Source organism: Leptinotarsa decemlineata, unplaced genomic scaffold (assembly GCF_025532065.1).
Source record: "Leptinotarsa decemlineata unplaced genomic scaffold, Ldec_3_MD MMD2_P_RNA_scaffold_11, whole genome shotgun sequence".
NCBI lineage: Eukaryota > Metazoa > Arthropoda > Insecta > Coleoptera > Chrysomelidae > Leptinotarsa > Leptinotarsa decemlineata.
The window spans coordinates 3,267,537-3,286,040 of record NW_027412525.1 but is presented as its reverse complement, the minus strand read 5'-3'; the positions used below and the strand labels follow the sequence as shown (position 1 = coordinate 3,286,040).

At 34.7% G+C, this 18,504-nt stretch overlaps 1 protein-coding gene across 11 annotated transcripts in view; it reads left to right on the top strand.

Moving 5' to 3' along the window:
- Positions 1-18,504, top strand: part of CaMKII (Calcium/calmodulin-dependent protein kinase II) — a 330,306-nt gene that overhangs the window by 117,714 nt on the left and 194,088 nt on the right. For all 11 annotated transcript variants that reach the window (XM_074169786.1, XM_074169779.1, XM_074169791.1 and 8 more), the window contains exon 2: positions 5,700-5,794. In XM_074169786.1, coding sequence (XP_074025887.1) covers positions 5,700-5,794 — 95 coding nt within the window. The remainder of the gene's footprint in view (positions 1-5,699; positions 5,795-18,504) is intronic.

Below are 18,504 nucleotides of genomic sequence, written 5' to 3'. Positions count from 1 at the left end.
GGAGACATCCCAAAAAAGCGGTTTGAAATGTTAAAAAATACAGATATCTCAAAAATTGCATCCAGGTTATCCCGAGAAAAGCGATTAGAATTTTGTAATTGGCTAATAAGAAGACCTGTTATTTGGACAGATGAAAGCACTTTTTCAAATTGTGGGATATTCAACTGAAATAATACTTTTGGAGCATAAACAACCCCAGGCAGTTCCGAGAAATTCGACCTCAAGTGCGATTTAGTATTAACGTTTGGGTAGAAATTTACAAAGATAGAATTTTGGGTCCTCATTTATTTGACAGAATTCTGAACGGAGAAATCTATCACCAGTTTTTGATGTCGATTTCCGAAGACTATTTGGATGATCTACCTTTGACTAACTATAACAACATCTGGTTTCAACATGATGGTGCTCCACCGCTCACTACCAGACGAGTATCTAATTATCTGACTGAAAGGTTTGGTAATGAATGGATAGGGAGTAATGGGCCGGTGAGGTAGCCAGCAAGGTCTCCAGACTCAAGTGTTATGGATACATTCTTATGTGGTACACTAAAAAATAGAGTTTATGGTTAGAGGAAATATCAAAATATTGAGGACCTTCAACACAGCATTGTTAGAGAGTTCCGAAGATTGAGGAGGAGGGAAATTAAAAGTGCAGTGAATAATATTAAAAGAAGGGCACAGTTGTGTTATCATAAACAAGGCCAACATTTTGAGCATTTGCTGTGATTCACTTTTGTCTTTACATTTTTGTTTATTATTGTTACATGTTCAAAGTTCTATTTTCATTGAAAAGGACGCAATGTCTAATTTACCTCATACACACCTCATTTATCAAATTTTGATGGTTGATTCCGGGATACAAGTTTGAATACATTCGATGACTTGTACAATAACAAAATGTCATTGAATGTAACAAATTGAAAGTCAAATTTAGAAACATCAAAGTCAAAAGCGATTATGATAAGAATTAATTTTTTTCAATATCTCCAATTTTTTGAGAAAGAATGATAACTTATGATACATCATTGAAGAGGTAAAATCTGGTTTTAGTGGAAACAGAAAAAATCCAATGTAGCGCCCATAAGAAAAAATAAAGTTGATGATAGTGGCCGGAAGACTAAACGTCGGATAGAAAATCTGAAAACATCATTATGTAGCAGGGTAAAGTAGCAATGTGGAAGTGCAATTTATCTAATTTTTCGAAATTTCAGTTTTTTCCGGATATCTCCGAATATACAGAAGTTACAGAACTTTCTCAACGGCTTGTTAGTCAGGTAAATGCACTACTTTGCCCCAATTTAACCATATTCCTATCTCTCATAGTTTCCGAGATCCCAATGGTGAGGATCGAATTTGAAACACCCTGTATAGCAGCTTTTTTCAAGGACATCAACACAGTCACCCTAAAACCTCAATTGAGATAATTTGATCACATACCCATTACAGTTTTTCTGTTTCCACAAAAACCATGTTAATCCACTAGTGAAACAGGTAATGGAAGGTAAAACTGGAACCTCTGGCGTAGAATAAATTCAAAAAAAATCATTTTTTACATTCTCCAGAACTCATTACTCTATTCGACGCGCGTTTCACTACCCAAGTTAGCGTCTTCACGAGAAGGAGAGTTGGGAGTTTGAAGGCCATGATAGAGGTGTTAGTCTTAGTTTACTTCGAGAGCGCGTTGAATAGAAAACTATACAACATGTTGGCTAGTTGTTCGTATACCGTGAAGCGTCCGAAACTATCAGCATTGAATATTAATAAAAAAACAATTGTATCTATAATTTTTTAAGTATACAATATCAGCCCGAAATAAAAAGTGAGGAGGAAGTAGTGTAAAAATGCGCGAGTATAACCGATGTCTATAGATCGACAATTTTTATAATTCTTGAGGAAAACAACAGCTTTTTGGAGTCGGAAGTATCCACTGGCAGAAAGTGTTTGGTTATCGACGAAGAAGTCAAGAATTCTATTAGAACAGTACATACACTATTTTTACATAAAAAAGAAATACCTACATTGAATTGAGTTTTGTCATTTATTCGTGAAGACAGTTTTTTCCTGATATAAGAAGAACTAGATTATGGAAGATGTTACAAAAGCTGAACTACACTTTTGGAAAACAAGATAGAAAGAGCATGATGATAGAAATATCACAAATTGTAGAATAGAGAAGAAACTATTTAAGAGAAATAAAGATAAAACACTGGGTAAATCAATTTTTTATTTGGATGAAACATGGGTCGATGAGGGTCATACCGTCTTCAACTTGAGAATAACTTCAAAGTCGAAGCCGAAACGTCGAACAATGCAAAACTTTGAGCACGGTTCAACCTGAAATTCAGATGTTGAAATTTCTTACCCCTGAAACCTATTTTATGTTTATACTGGTGAAGTTTCGAAGACTTTAACTATCTTCATTATCAAACCTACGATCAATTTGATATTATCAGTGAAAATAGTAATATTAAATTGATTTACATCAAAAGATGAATTATAACTACAAATTATAATGTTTTGACTCAAATAGGTTGGATGAAGAAAATTGATAGTCTTCCAAACGACAGCAGATGATACATATTTATTTTTATATGTAAAATTATATCAACTGAAGGTACTGGCAAATTAGGTTTTTTTCTCAAAAAGCTAATTTATCAAATGCTGTAATTTTTTGCCCTTTCTATATTTGTATTTATTTTTAAATCTAATATTTTGATCATTTCATAGATCTGCAGAAAGTAACAATCCGAATTAATAAACTATTTCAAATATAAATTGTTCCCAAAATGGGAACAAAATGGGAACTGAAAGTAATTTCGTTATCATACATAATTCCTCGACACTCCATAACAGTATGAAATAGCAGAATCTACTAGTGTGCTTTAGAAACTATATGACAATTACGAGGTCGATATTTTTTTTATTGAAGAAAGGTAACTTTTTCATGTTGCATTCAGGAATATGTGCCCAATTTTTTTGCATGCAGTATAAAGTTTTTTTTCGAAGTATCCCTATTGTATACTAAATAGGAGGTAGTTTACGGTAGGTATATCCCATCTCTGTCTCATTTCAACTAATTCTTCACATCTCGGTATATGTTAGAACGTTATTTTTTTTCTGCAGAATTCACATCCAGGTTGTTGATCTCTCAGCATAAAAATATTGGCATAAATACAGCATAAATACAGGTCCGTATTTAAAAATTCAAAGAGGGGGGTGGCCCAAGTCAGATGAAACCCTGTATAAAAGATTCATGGATATATTCTAAGAGCCCACATCAAGTGCCAATAGCAAAATGTGGACAGATTTTCAATATGTCTGCGAATAAAGAAGATATAGGCAAAAAATAATTTGGGATTTTTTGGTTTTTCCTGTATATCTCCAGAACCAAAAGAGCTATATTTGATTTCTTTACATCATTGAATAGGTCTCTAAAATACACAACTTTGCCACAATTTAACCGACACTCTGTCTCTCAGAAACGAATTTGAATAGCCCTGTATATGAATTCTTAGAAATCAGTAGATTAGAAAATTTCGAATATTCACTCAATTACCAAATATAAACTTGTGATGCACTGTTTGGAACCTTTGGTGTAGCGATGAATATTACTGGAGTTTTATCCCAACACCAAACCGTTATTTCTAACACCTCGACACGTGTTTCGATCACCAAGTGATCATCTTCAAGAGGAAGATTGAACTGCTCAATTTTACTGGAGTTTTATCCCAACACCAAACCGTGTTTTTAACACTTCGACACGTATTTCGATGACCAAGTGATCATGTTCAAGAGGAAGATTGAACACCAAACCATTATTTTTAACACCGCGACACGTGTTTCGATCACCAAGTGATCATCTTCAAGAGAAAGATTGAACTGCTCAATATTTCTCTTGAAGATGAATTTGGTGATCGAAAATAACAGTTTGGTGTTGGGATAAAACTCCAGTAATATTGACCAAAAATAATTCAATAATTCGTTTTATTCTTTGTTGAAGTTATGACATTAGTGTACGCTTTTGAGTGACGTTGGTGCGAGAACACGGGTAGTTTATGTCGTTTCTATACATTTCAGTTAGTTTATTAGTTAGTTAGTTTCTAGAATAGTTGGAATTACTGGTAATTGATTAGTTAGTGAAAGTCATTAAAATTCAGATTGATAATATAAATAAGAATTACTGTTTAGAGTTCAATTCGGAATCGAACACACCTCAAGAAGCTATTGCACAGTTAATCACGTGTTACGGTTTTACAAAGTGGTTTTGCAAAGTTCCAATGTTTATTCCTAATGCACAGATGTGTTTCTATATTACATTCGAACTCAGGATAATATCGATTTGATTTAATGTGGAAATGATAGGATTGGTTTTCTAAGAATTCTGTGGTCCACAAAATATAGTAATTTCACTTCCTAATGTACAGCCTGTACTATGCGAGCATCAATTCTCATATAAGATATGGAATTCTAAATTTGGGGACGGGATCTTCTGCACAAAAAGTTTTTATACTCCAAAAAATGCAATCCGAATAATTGATGATCTAGAATGGCGACAGTCATGTAGAGATTCCTTCAAGAAATTGACAATTCTCTTTCTTGTTGGTTTGTATGTATATGAATCATGTATTAATGTATTCAAAAATATATATTCATTTGAAGTGAATCATGGCCACTCAACTCGATCAAAACATTCATTGGTAACTGCAGCACATGGAACCGCACTTTTTCAAAAAGTCATCTATACTTTGGCCCAAAATTTTTCAATAAGTTGTACAGCACAATAAGAGACTAGCCTAATATATCGATTTTTAAAGCACGATTGAAAGCCTATCTCATCAAAAAAACTGCTATACCATCAATACAAATCAATAATTCTTCACTCTAGCCGGACAGCTATTATTAAACAATCTACCCTTTCATATGTATGTTATAAATGTTTTAAATTTGTATTGTAATATATTCATTATGTTTTACACTCCATGTGTATGTTTGACTGTAAATGTTTTTTAATTTGTATTGTATTATGTTTATTGATTTTTACTTCCTATGAACGTCTTCTTTGTTACTGTGTACTATTTTGTGAAAGGAATTCTATACTTTTTAACAAGAGAAGTTAATAAAAATTATTATTATTATTATTTAGTGGTTCAAGTGAATTTCTCCCCCTTACATATTCTGGATTTGTTTATATGCCCAATTTGAGAATAACAACTTTATTAACGTTTCATTGGCTGAAAATATTCAAATAATGTCCAAAGTTTCACCAAGAACCGGATTTAATTCAGCAGTTCAACAATTGAACTGGTTTCAAACACGGAACATTTAATGGAGCGTTTTACGTTGAGCATCTCCACCGCAAATTAAATGAATGGGAGCTCGATAAGTTTATTAGAATATTCACAGGAATCAGATTTAAATACTTTGAAACTTAATAAAAGTGATTCCAATAATATTAGACATCGTTATTTATAGACCTCAGGTTGGAAATAGCATAGGCGCTATTTCTATAGTAATGTGACCCAAGGACTCTATTTTTAGCGAATTCACCCAATTATTTGCTACGTTTTTCCGCGTATCTGTTGTTTATGAGGTCGTTCACAAAAGTATAATTGATACAATTTTTTTGCAATGAAGTAAAATAAATCTGGTTGGTTATAATTTCGAAGGCAGAAGAAATAATATATATTCTTTTTGTTACAGAGGTGCTTTTTCGGTTGTAAGAAGATGTGTTCAGAAATCTACGGGATTGGAGTTTGCCGCAAAAATCATAAACACCAAAAAATTATCAGCCAGAGGTGAGTAATAATTGGATATAATATTGTGAAAATACAATGTGATTTCGTTGAAAAAATTCCTAAATGTTGTTTAATAATCAAGAATTTCCAGTTATTGTATGGAATTGGAACGCTAGCCTGCGTTCTCTCTCTCTCTCTCTCTCTCTCTCTCTCATGATCTCATGATCTCTCTTGAGAGTATTGAATTTTCACAAATTTGTCATCTACTTCTTGAGTTCTGAAGACAATGTTTCAGGATCAGGTCCGAAGTTTTTCAAATAATTTAGTAGCCTGTTTTATTTTTTCAGTTGAAAAAAACGAAACAAAAGTTTGAACATTTTTACAATTTTTATTACAAGCAATCGTTCGAACAGACTTGAAAAATTAATGCAGTAGCAATCTTACTTCGCTATAAGGTTATTCTTCTGATTTTATAGCCTTGCTAGAAACCTTAATTTGACTACGAATAGTTAATAAATAAAGACGATGACATCTCCTTTCACATAGACGCTATTTACGAAGTCGACGGAAGACTATCCACAAATATTAAATATAATGGAGGCTTCCAAAGGCGGTTCGTTGTAAAGACAAGAAACATCGACCGCCGAACGAGATCTTTCTCCACTGTCTTTCACGGCACCTTTCATTGCTAGACAACTAATTGAAACCACAGTCAAATAAATAAGTGAAAATGTTAAACGGTTTTATTGAAATTTTCAGTTTCTAATTTTGTTACTCAATTCGAGACTTAATACACAACTGCGTGGTGTACAGTGCCTTGCATTTTATGGACAGTGGAAGGCCATGACACAATTGAGGGGAACATCCTTCTTTCAGCCGTCCCATAATTGAACTTTCCTGGAAACTGTATGGCTTCAAGGTGGGTAAGATGTACACTGTCTCCCCCAAAATTTCGTGCATTTGAGTTCGACGAAACTGAGACCAAACACTTTCTGTAATGTAGCCGATAGCGCCGTTTACTAATCCTTTCGATACGTTAATATTGGACCGGAACATATAGAGGTAGTTGTGAAACAATATGTAATCAGCCATTTTGTAGCTGCGACCATCTTGAACATCTTGAATTTGCATCTTTTTCAAACTCTACTAGTATTCTACTAGTCAAGCCCTGTCATTTGATACCATATTGAGGTAGTTGTGAAAAATTATGTGTAAATCCAAGATTTACAATGATACATCATTTATTACATTGTATTGTCATCAATCTGTGATCCAACACCAGACAGAACTGTTCCGATCGTTCATAGGTCTCATCTGTGGTGCTATAGGTAGAACCATGATGCATTACTGGATTTGAACTATCTGCAAAGGATAAGCCCGAGTAAGTAGAGGCATTGACATCTTTAGGAAAATGCCATCAATGGGATCGTCAGAAGACTCATTTTACGGATGTCAAAGATGAACGAGGTTCAGCAAGGTGGTCTGTTATAAAAACAAGCTTCGACATATACCGCCAAACGAGATTCGTCCTATGTCTTTCATTGCTATCTTTGCAACAGGTCGTCTTTGCAAGCCTCGTTTATTTTTGATACTTGTGGATTGAACCTTCTGTCGATCCATAGATGTCGTCTTCATAAGGTGAGATGTCATTGCCTTTACTTAATCAGGCTTGTCTTTTGAAGAAGTTGAGTCCAGCAATGCGTTCGGAATTTAATCTAGCACTCTGATGAGACATATGGCGGGTCAAACAGCACTGTTTGGTGTTGAATGATGAATATTGAGCCTTTGGGCTATGGTTTCGTGTAGTTGCCTTACATTGAGAGGTACAGTAAAAGGCAAAGGTAGAATATCGTTCTGTGGTTGATGTCAAATCTTGGCATCACCTTAGAGAGCCTCTTTGATATTCGTGGATTGTCTTCAATCGATTCTGTAGATGGCATCTTCGTCACTCACTCAGGTGTGTTTTTTAAGGGGAGTTTAATCCAGCAAAGCATTCCCGGCACAGTTTAGCACCAGTGATGAAACCTATGGCGAATCGAAACAGGGTTGTCTGTTTTTTTTTGTACCTTGGGAGCTGTCTGACTTATCCATTCAGTCCAAGTCTCCAGAAAACACTGCAGCCTCTTGGGCTTATTGCGTTTATTCTCCCATTTTTTCATGACACCCATTCCATCAGTCTCGTTCCCTGTACTATTTTGTACAGGTTCCGTGTTAGATGTTCGTCATATTCTTCTGGGCGTAATTTTGTACGTCCATATATTGCCTGTCTCCTGTGATTCAGTGCTTCACATTCGCATAAGATTTGTAGAGCTGTTTCTGTCCCTTCGTTGCATCATCTCCAGCTGAGGTCTCCGTTGTACAGCCCCATTTCATTCAGGTATCCTCTGAGCGGAGAATGACCGGTTAGTAACCCTGTAATTATTCTGAGCCGATTCCTACTATATTGAAGTAGTTCTTCGGTTCTGTTCTCGGATGGTTCCCTAATGATGGTTATACTGTATTTGTTGCCAGGTACTTTTGTCCAGTACTCTGTGTACTTCTTATTGGTCCATGTCCTGATCTGGTTTCGTGCCAATGATTTTGGTACCCCCAGAGCTGGTTCAGGACCTATATACGAGGTTGATGATCCGCGTCTAGCGCATTCATCAGCTTTATCATTACCTGTGATTCCTGAATGCCCTGGCACCCAGTACAAAGTTAATTTGTTCCTGTGTGCAAGTTCATTCAGTTCTTCATGGCATTCCCAGACTAATTTTTATGTCACCTTCGAGTTTGTCAGAGCCCCTAGTGCGCTCTTGCTGTCTGTAAAAATATTGATCCGCTCATTTCATTGAGGTCTCAATTTAATAAGCCTTGCACACCACAAGATAGCATACACTTTCGCCTGAAAGACGGATGTGTATAGTCCTAGCGGATAGCTGTAGTTTAAATTTCTATCCGCTCGGTATATTCCAGCTCCCGTTCCATGTTTGGTATTCGATCCATCTGTATACCAGGTGTTTTTTCCAAACATGTTTTCGGGATGACTAATGGTTTTCCACTCTTCATGGCTTATGATTTTGGCCGTGAAGTTTGTGTTAAAGATGTGGAGTTTAATCCAGCAATGCATTCCCGGTACAGTTTAGCACCAGTGATAAAACCTATGGCGAATTGAAACAGTGTTGTCTGTTAGATCATGAATGCTTCGTTTTTGGACTTTGGTTTCAGTCTAAGCTGCAGTGGAAGACATAGGAAAAATGTCGTTCGGCGATCGATGTCGATACATTGTAATCATAATTCAGCTTAGCACCACTGATTAAACTGAAACAGTGCTGTCTGGTGTTGGATCACGAATACTTTGTCTTTAGGCTCTGGTTTCATTCACGTGGAAGTGGTAGCTATGACTAAATTGGATTAACAAGTATTTGTTCGTTATATGGTTATAGCTGGCTACAGCTATAGCCACATTTTATAACTTTTTAGCAGAGTAACACCGCATGTTCATAGACCTCACCTCACTCACGTCTGGTACTAACTTTTGGAATAATATTTACGATAAAGTACTTGTGAGCTAGCGGTATACCGAATAATACCATCCTGGCGGTTCATGACAAAACTTTCGGTCTCCTAATTCAGCTAACTTACCCAGCGGAAGCAAATTTCCAGTACGTGATATTTGCGATGTTTTTCAAAAAGACCCCATCCTTGTGTATTAGCGGAAATAAAGTGGTCTCTTTGGCTTTCTACTGAACTTGCTGCTGAGATTCTGTCATCTCACTCAGTGTCGAAGATCAAACAAAGTCCTTTGGGTGCCTGCTAAGGTTCTTGATGACTTTATAGACTCCAAAACGTACAACTGATTTAGAACGAAAGAAACCTGGTGCATCACCTCTGAGTCCATTACACTACTCCATAACAGCTTAGTAGGAATAGAACAATGGAACAATTTAAAACCGCAAGTTGGTTCTTCTTCGATAGTTTCAATGACTGTACCTTTCGGCGGTTGTACTGATATGGGTCGATGAGAGTGAGTTGTTGTAGAAGTTATCATTGTTGAAAGTGAGTGACATGAAGATGCCAACTACTCGTGTCAACGATTTTCAAAATGAATGACTGTTAAGAATTCTGAAAAACGAAAATATCATTTGAGTTCTCTTTTCAGAAGATGTCTGAACTTCATCAAAACACAATTTCAGAATATCCAAGGCAAATTAGAAATCTTGCCGATTGGAAAATTCTCAAGTACTTGAGAATGGTCTAACATACCGAAACCGATCGTAACAAATGATAAACCTAGTAAAAATTAAACAAAAGTTATTTTCTCTATCCTACATTCAATACTTTCTACAAAATAAATAGTTCATCAGTCGAACAAATTACTAGTTATTGCTTATCAATCAATGTATCTCATAGATCATTGTTCTATGTGGGCTAATACACATCAGTTATTATTAGTTTCGTTTGAGTGTTTGATATTCCGATTGTAGTATCAACATTTTTATCAATACTTGATTCTGCGTGAGTGATTATCACCTGTAATTTTCGTTACATGCTACAATATTTTCTTATTGTTATTTCTAGTCACTTTCAGTAGTTCTTATTGACAAAACAATATTTATATAATTAACAGAATACCAGCATAATTTATAGCAGAAGAATAGAACTCAATAATCGTAATAGTCGATCAGAAAGTAAAAAGTTATATAAAAAATGTTATTGAGCCAAGAAGCCAAAGACGTTGGATAACGATGTTCCATGTGAGTGAAATTTGCTTCTTTCATTAATTATATTGTGTAGGAAACCTGTGAATTATATCTGATTCAATTCCATTACGAATGTTTGGAAGACAAACGGAATAGAAATAATGTTTTTCGTATAAAGTTTTTTCCTATAAAGTTAATTTTTGTAATTGATTGCTTCCTTCCTTTCTTTGGAAGATTCACACATTTTCGGTATCAAGATGACGAAGTAGAAAGTCAAAAACTTTCTTTTCCGAAAATCAATCTCTCCTAAAAATATACCCTTTCAATTTAAACGTTGAAATTATTTTAACAACTCGAGAAAAAACAAAAACTTTTTTACCTTTCCTGAAATTATTTCATTCTCTCTGCCAGTTTCTAATAACTTGCATATTTTCATATAGAGCACAAGGATGTCAAGAATATACATGAATCGTTCAGACTCTGCGAAAGTAACAATTTAAGTTGAATTTAAATCGATGTATATTTATTCATTTGGAAAAATCGAAAAATCATCTCAGGATGTTCATTTCATAAGCGTACCGTTGGAATGCAAATTGTTCATAAAGTAAACATGCTCTCTTCAGAGCAGTTGTAGGAATTGAATCATTCCCTTATGTTGGTGGTGGATCGATGATTCAAGCCACTGATCAGAATGATCTAGAACAATTGAGGTTGGTTCTGATTATATAGTTGTGAAGTTCTTCATTTCTAATTTGCATTTGTTGTGAGCATTGACAAATCTCATGTGAATTTCTATTCTGGGATTTCTGCACCATTGTCGGTAGTTGAGATTTTTAGAGGTGATAATTTTCTTATTTACTTATTCCCATAAGTAGACTCGACCCCAAAAATATACTTTAAAACTTACAAAATAGAGATTGTAGGAAAGTTTTCGTTTTTTTGCAGATGCTTTCATGTTGTCGATTGATCAATCACTCCATTTTTGAATAAAAAAAGAGAAAAGAAAGAGAGAAGAAAAAGAACAGTTATTTGTTACTCATACTCACATTTTTGGGTATTATTCCAAACTGGATCAACCTCTAACAAATAAAGGAAGATCAGTTTAGGGTACGCTGGAAGTCTAACAGCCAGTGAATTTCGGTCTTTCGTTATGTCCTCAACAAAGGTTGAGTTTGATGAGCTACTATGAAGTTTGCATAGTGGCTTCAGCAGGTAATAAGTAACAAAGCTCTGAAAAACTCTCTACAGAAATACTAATACTTAATAAATTGCAACTGTACTCACGTTATATTATGTTACTTGGATAACTATAGGAAGATATTTCCTCAGTGGAGGAATAGTTTTGACAGTTCTAAGATCTGACCAGAGAAAGATAAAAGGTTACATGTAGGTGCGAGTGCGAGGCAACATACATCATAGCAGATTTAAGTGAGGTAGTGAGATTTTTTGCTAAGTATCGTTTTCTCGGTCAATATGTGTTGAATTATAATACATCCGGGCTATGTTTCAAAATCAATTTGTGCACCTTATAAATTGAATGTAATCTAGTGGTTAGGCATTTTTCTGTTCACCATATGAACGACAACTCCCACGAGTCGAAACTTGAGCATTACCGAAATCTTATCCTTTAACGCGCGATTCCTAGCACGGGTCAGACGATACGCGGTGAAAAAGCTCAAACTTGGAATAGAACCAACATCCAAATAGCGGTTGAGTGAATGAGAAGAAACGTCTTTGTATTGTTTGATTTTTATTGTATACAGACATTTTTGCTATGCTAGTTTGTTGACGAGAAAATATAGAAAAATGAATAAAACAATCAAATAAGAATCTCCTTCGTATCCACTTGGATATATACAGGTGACACACTTGAGCTGAAGACACCCCTGTATTTTAGTAGTAGATATTCGATTTTTGGTACGGGTATAGACCTTAATGGACCGCAATACTTAGCTCGAGTGACAGCCTTGAACTCATCAGCCTAAGAAATCGATGTTGACCATACATGCCAAATTTCAACGCAAAATTCGGATTTCATATTCAAGTTCGATTTGAAGTTAATGGTTCTAAATAAGAAGCTACGAAAGTAATATATAGAAAATCGGACTTTTGAATATTACATTTACTAAAAAACTCAAATTTCGAATTTTTGGTTGAAATTCGATATTTAGGGTCAAAATCGATTTCTAAGCGCCTTTTTCAAATAATTCACCTTTGGTGTAGTAATGAATATTACTGGAGTTTTTTTCCAACACCGAGACGTGTTTCGATAACTAACCGATCATCTTCAAGAGGAAGATTTAACTAGAAACCTTACCCTACAGGTATATATATATATATATATATATATATATATATATAATATAATATATATATATATATATATATATATATATATATATATATATATATATATAATCTAGAAAGGTTAATGCAGTCAAGCTGCTGGAAAATAATTCCATGAAAATCAAAAAATTAATAGATAAGTACTCTTTGATCATTCCCATATTGATTTCAATTTAAGAGCCACCGGTATACAGCTGTTTCAGCCTATTGGGCATCGTCAGTACCGGGCAGGCGGTCCTCGATTGAAGACAAAATGAGAAAAAACCAAGAAAGTACTTGATAAAAATAGCTGCGTAAACGCAAGCGAAACATAAGTGGAACCACCTATGTCTCAGTATGGTGTGTCCATGCTTTTCAGCAATACTCTCGAGGGCATACACTTTTCCGAATTTCTTTGTCTGTAAAACTTCAAGAAGTTGGTTTTTCGTATATTAATCTTCAAAATACAGATTAATTGTCATCCAATAAAAAACTTTGTATTTCATTTTTCCCCGAAATTTTATTCGGTACTTTGATGAACTGTCGCGAATGATAGGAAGCGTTGTCAAGAGCTATTACACTATTCGCATCCAAATTTGGGATCAAACGTTCAAACCATTCCTCGAAAATATTAGCTTCCATGTTCTTAAGATAGTCAACATTGCAGTCCTCAAGTGTTTTTCACATAATGTCAAAGAATTCGGAACCCACCCTTTACTTACTCCGCAATGCACAATGATGAGTCGCGATCCTTTCTTTGCAGGCATGTTAGGCGTACACAATCTCGTACCATCAATCCACTTTTTCGTAACTGTGTCGTGACTGTCATACCAGGTTTCGTCCAAATAGAAAATTGTCCGTTGTTCTTGTCTATATTTAGTTTTTTCTTCTGAGTATTTGTAACGCAATTCCACTACTCTTCTGCTTTCCATAACTGTTTTATAATTTGAATCCAAATCCTAGTTTCTTCATCCAATTCTGAAGAGTTTTGTCACAGCAGCTCACGTTATGGCCGGAAGTATTCAATTTCTTCTTTATGATTTCAGTTGTAGGAATATCATTGCTTTTGTAACAGTCGTATATTGTTTTTTTTTCAATGATTTTATTAGATGAGCATCTAGTAATCTACTAATCCTGTATCACATCGTGTCTTGCGTTCATAAGTTTTTTTTGACTATTTTACGTACAGTTGAGAAAGGAATTTCGGTCATAGTTTGTTTGTAATAGTTTGTATTCCTCGAAACCAAACTTGATATGTAGATTCTTTTATACATTGAAAAATACTCTCTGTATTTCAATATTCAAATGCATCCGAATCTTATTCACTGGTATCTCTTTTTCGTATTGTTCACCATCGCCATTGAAATCACTACACTATACTACATTATTGAAATCACACATACTCGTTTTTACTATTAGTACTTATCCAAGGACGCCACATTTCAAATAGGTAACAAACATTTTAAGTGATTAAAAATGCACCGATATCGAATTTCAACACTTCAATCGCAATCAGTTCCTGAACTGAACACGACGGTGATAACCATCCCCGATTTCCCGATTTCTATTCGTCACCGTAACATGGCTTCAAATTTAATTTCATGATTCTTCAGCCAATCATAAAACTCGGTTAGTGAAAATTCTCCAATATGAATCGCCAAGTCTACAGTCCACGTGGATTATTTCGCAGCCGGTTCATTTCTATGTATTGGTTTTTTGGCCTTTGACAGTGCCGTCACTTCAAATGTTCACAATATCTTTTACTTCGACTATACCAAAAATCAAATATCTGCTTTCAAAAGTGACTAAAATTCAGGGGTGTATTCATCTTGAGAGTGTCAGACTGTGGTTCTTCATGCTCACAAACTTCATGTATCTTTTGAGTTTGTCTGGTGTGTAAGAACTGTCGAAACAATTCGGTTACTGAGGAAATACATATCTTCTCATAGTTAGGTTAGGAATCTCACGTAGAAAGTTGAGACCTCGTTAGTCCTTAGCTCGCACAAGCTTCGATTTCTGACGGTTGTCGTTCATAGGGGTGCGAGAGATGGTTAACAGAAAAACATTTTATATATTCATTTTTAGTTTAATTAAATAGTACTTGAGTACTTCAGAACGAAGTTCTGACACTTACGGGCTGTTGCTCTATGGTTTTCCAGTATTTTTGACATACCTAATCATTTGATGAAAAAGAAAAATCGACAGGAGACTCTTTTCTAAACTAGGACTGTCTGTCAGTAAAATATTGAAAGTGATTGCTAACACTCCGTTTTTTGTGCGAACTGTAGGAATATAACCGTCCATTCAGAATGAATATCGGAAGAGCTTTTTCGTGTATACTCACGAAGATTTATCAGTTGTTACCAGTGACGCCTCGTAAGGTCAAACTACTCAGCGGAATGAGGTATTCATAGTTTTGGGGAAAAGAGGAGTGGATTGAGTCAAGGTGGCAGAAATGTTTTCCGAAACCTTCTTACCGCTAATCAAAAATCTCTGAGCTTCACCACGTACCTTTAAAAAATTAGGCCATCGAAAGCATTAGGGAGCTGCAGCTCTAATTCTACTGAAAATCATGATAGAATATAGTGGATTGTCAAAAACATTTTTCAAGTGAATATTCAACAACGATTTTTTTCATGATTCTTAAGACATTACTGTTGGTGTTGTCATCGACAGGAACATTCAGATATTTCTGGAGATAACATTTTCTCAGTTAATTGCCCTCATTATGAGAGTTCATTCACAGGCAAAATACTATTTCTAGTACATGTTTTTGTTTATTGCATAAAGACAAATATTTTCTGGTCATTTGGCTCGAGTTCAGACAGGACACACGTGCTGTTACGACAGGAAATGTTGCATTCTTCGCCACATTATTGTAATTTGTGAAAACCGATATACCGAAGGTGTTTTACAACAGGTCGCGAATCTGGAATTTGAAAACGGTTACTCTGTTTTTTCTACTGTCGCAATTTATTAATTATTCATTGTTGTATGAATTATTTTTCGTCACATTTTCATCTACTCGAAAAACAATCCGGGGTTAGAAGTCAGAGTATTTAGGAAATTTGATTTGTGTTTTCATTAGTGAAAGTCGGTAATTTGTACTATAGATAAAAATATACAGTGTGTAAAAGCCAAATGGAGTAAATTCATTATTTCGGTTACTGTACATATTTTAATGAAATTCCGAAACACGTCAAATTTAAATTATAATTTGACATACTTCAAAGGAAAAATGCTACCCTTACCTTCAACCCCCGTCGAATGACAGGTACAACCCTCAGTTTTTTTAATGGGAAGTATAGGCTTGTGATATATCATAACTTATTGCAATATACTCAAAACTTTTCCATGTTGAGGTATTAATAATAAGAAAGTAAGCAAAAACCATAGCAATGTTCTTTTTAGATGGTATCCATTAAAGAACTGTAAATAATTTCCGTGGTAACGTTAGTTTAAAACGCCTTGTCAACTTGTTCTGTATGTTACAACATTAGTTTTCAGTTGTCAGTAAAGTTCGTTAACTTCAAGTCTGACAAATGGGTATAGATTAACGGAAATGCATAAAATAACAGTTTTACAAATGATTGGTCACGGAAATAAAACCCGAACACAACAGAAAGTAGCTTGCCTATTTCATGAGAAATTTCCTAATTCACCAGCCATATCTCAAGGAATAATAAGCAAAATAGAGAAGCAGTTTCGCGAGCTTGGTCATGTGGAGCAGATAAAAAAAACAGTTGTCAATGCAACTCAAATTAGATGTGATGCTTGAGTTTGAGGAAAACCCACATACATCGAGTAGAGCGATAGAGCGAAAGTAAACATATTAAAATAAAATAAAATGCATTCCTATAAAATGATACCTACTCAGGAGCTCATGGAATATTATTTTGATAGAAGAATGATAGACATGTTGGATAACAAAATCTTCCAAATAGAAGATGTTATGTTTTCTGATGAGTGTACTTTGTCTCTCAACGGTCATACTAATCGTCAAAATTGGCGCTACTAGTCAACGGAAAATCCATGAGAGAAGAATACACACAATACCCTCAAAAGGTTGATGATTGGAAAGGGATTGTAGGAAACCATATCATTGGTGCCTTTTTCATTGAGGGAAACTTGAATTGCGATAATCATTTGGCACTATTTCAAAATGATATCATTGCAAGTTTAGCAAATTCATACCCTGATCCAGGAAACCCTCAATTTCAAGTTAATACGATATGGTTTCAGCAGGATGAAGCACAACCACATTACCAAATTGATGTCTGGCAATACCTCGATACAACATTTCCCAATCGGTGGATAGGGAGGCGAGGATCGATTGAATGGCCAGCGCGACCACCTGATCTTTCATCTGATATGTTGAATAATGTTAGAAGACAGTTTTATTTGAGATTAGAATGTTGCCCAGACGTTCTCGGTGAACATTTTGAACATTTACCTCGTTAACATCCATAGTTATTTTTCGTATTCTACATTTCATTAGGTTTTGCATTATATTTTAGTTTTTGAGTATATTTTATCGAGTTTCGGTAACCACATGATTCCAATTTATTTTATCCTAATTGTTGCAATACACTTGAAAGAGATAACATTTTTGAATGGTTGATCGGTAGTCGGGCTGTTCGATGTGGGTGCTTTGTTCACTCAGTCAATCGGCCGATGTGTGAGTCGACGGTTCAAGCCGCAGGCTGAATGCTCGGTTTCCACTTGCTATCGTCCAACCCGTGTTAGGAATCACACGTTAGAAAGTAAGACCTCGTTAGTCCTTACCTCGCACAAATTTAGACTTCTGAGGCTTGTTCGTAGTGGTGCGATAGCTGGTTAACGGAAAAAACATATTTTAAACATAATAGAGAATGAAGAGACCTTGCAAACGATATATCATTAACATATACTTCCCATTTGTTATTCGAAGGGGGTTGAAGGTAAGGTTGGCATTTTTACATTGAAAAATGTCAAATTATAATTTACATTTGACGTTTTTCAGGTTTTTTTTTTAATTTGTACAGTAACCGAAATCATGAATTTATTCCATTTAGCTTTTACACACTGTATAGAGATTTTTCGCTTTTTGCAGTGTATACACTGGGCCAATGGAAACCAATCGCATAACTGTGAAAAGAACTTACACAAAATCTAATAACAAACAAATAATCAATTCCGTTTGTTAGAAGGTACAAGTTTTGACCCAGAAACAATTACAATACTTTCAATGCACTAAGTGAGGGGTTAAATATTCCAATTAAAGTACACTGTTAAAAATGTCTGTAAAATTACAAATGTATTACAAAACAAATGATCAGTTAAATTACAAATCAGTGTGTTGCCAATACAATATTCAATACGATTTGAGTAATTTACCAAAAAATTTTTGTAGTACTGAGTAGTAATTTTACAATTATCATCAAATAACCCTGAAGTTATTGTAATTTTACCAAAGCTTGAGTCAGTTCCGAAAGAAGGTTTTTTGAAATTACAAATATTATTTGTGAATTGATTCACTTTAATTCATTGTAAAATCATAAAAAAAGTTGGAATTGGAATTAAAATGAAGTCATAAGAATTTTACAAAAACTTTTAGTATTTTCAAAATTTGTTTTGTAACTGGGCCAATAGTTTCCATTTTTCTCACACGTATTGTAGTTATACAGAATCGTTGTTGAATTTTTCATAAAAAGTTTTCGAAATGTTCAAATATTATTTATATATTAATTCACTTAAATTTTATGTCAATTGATAAATTATTTT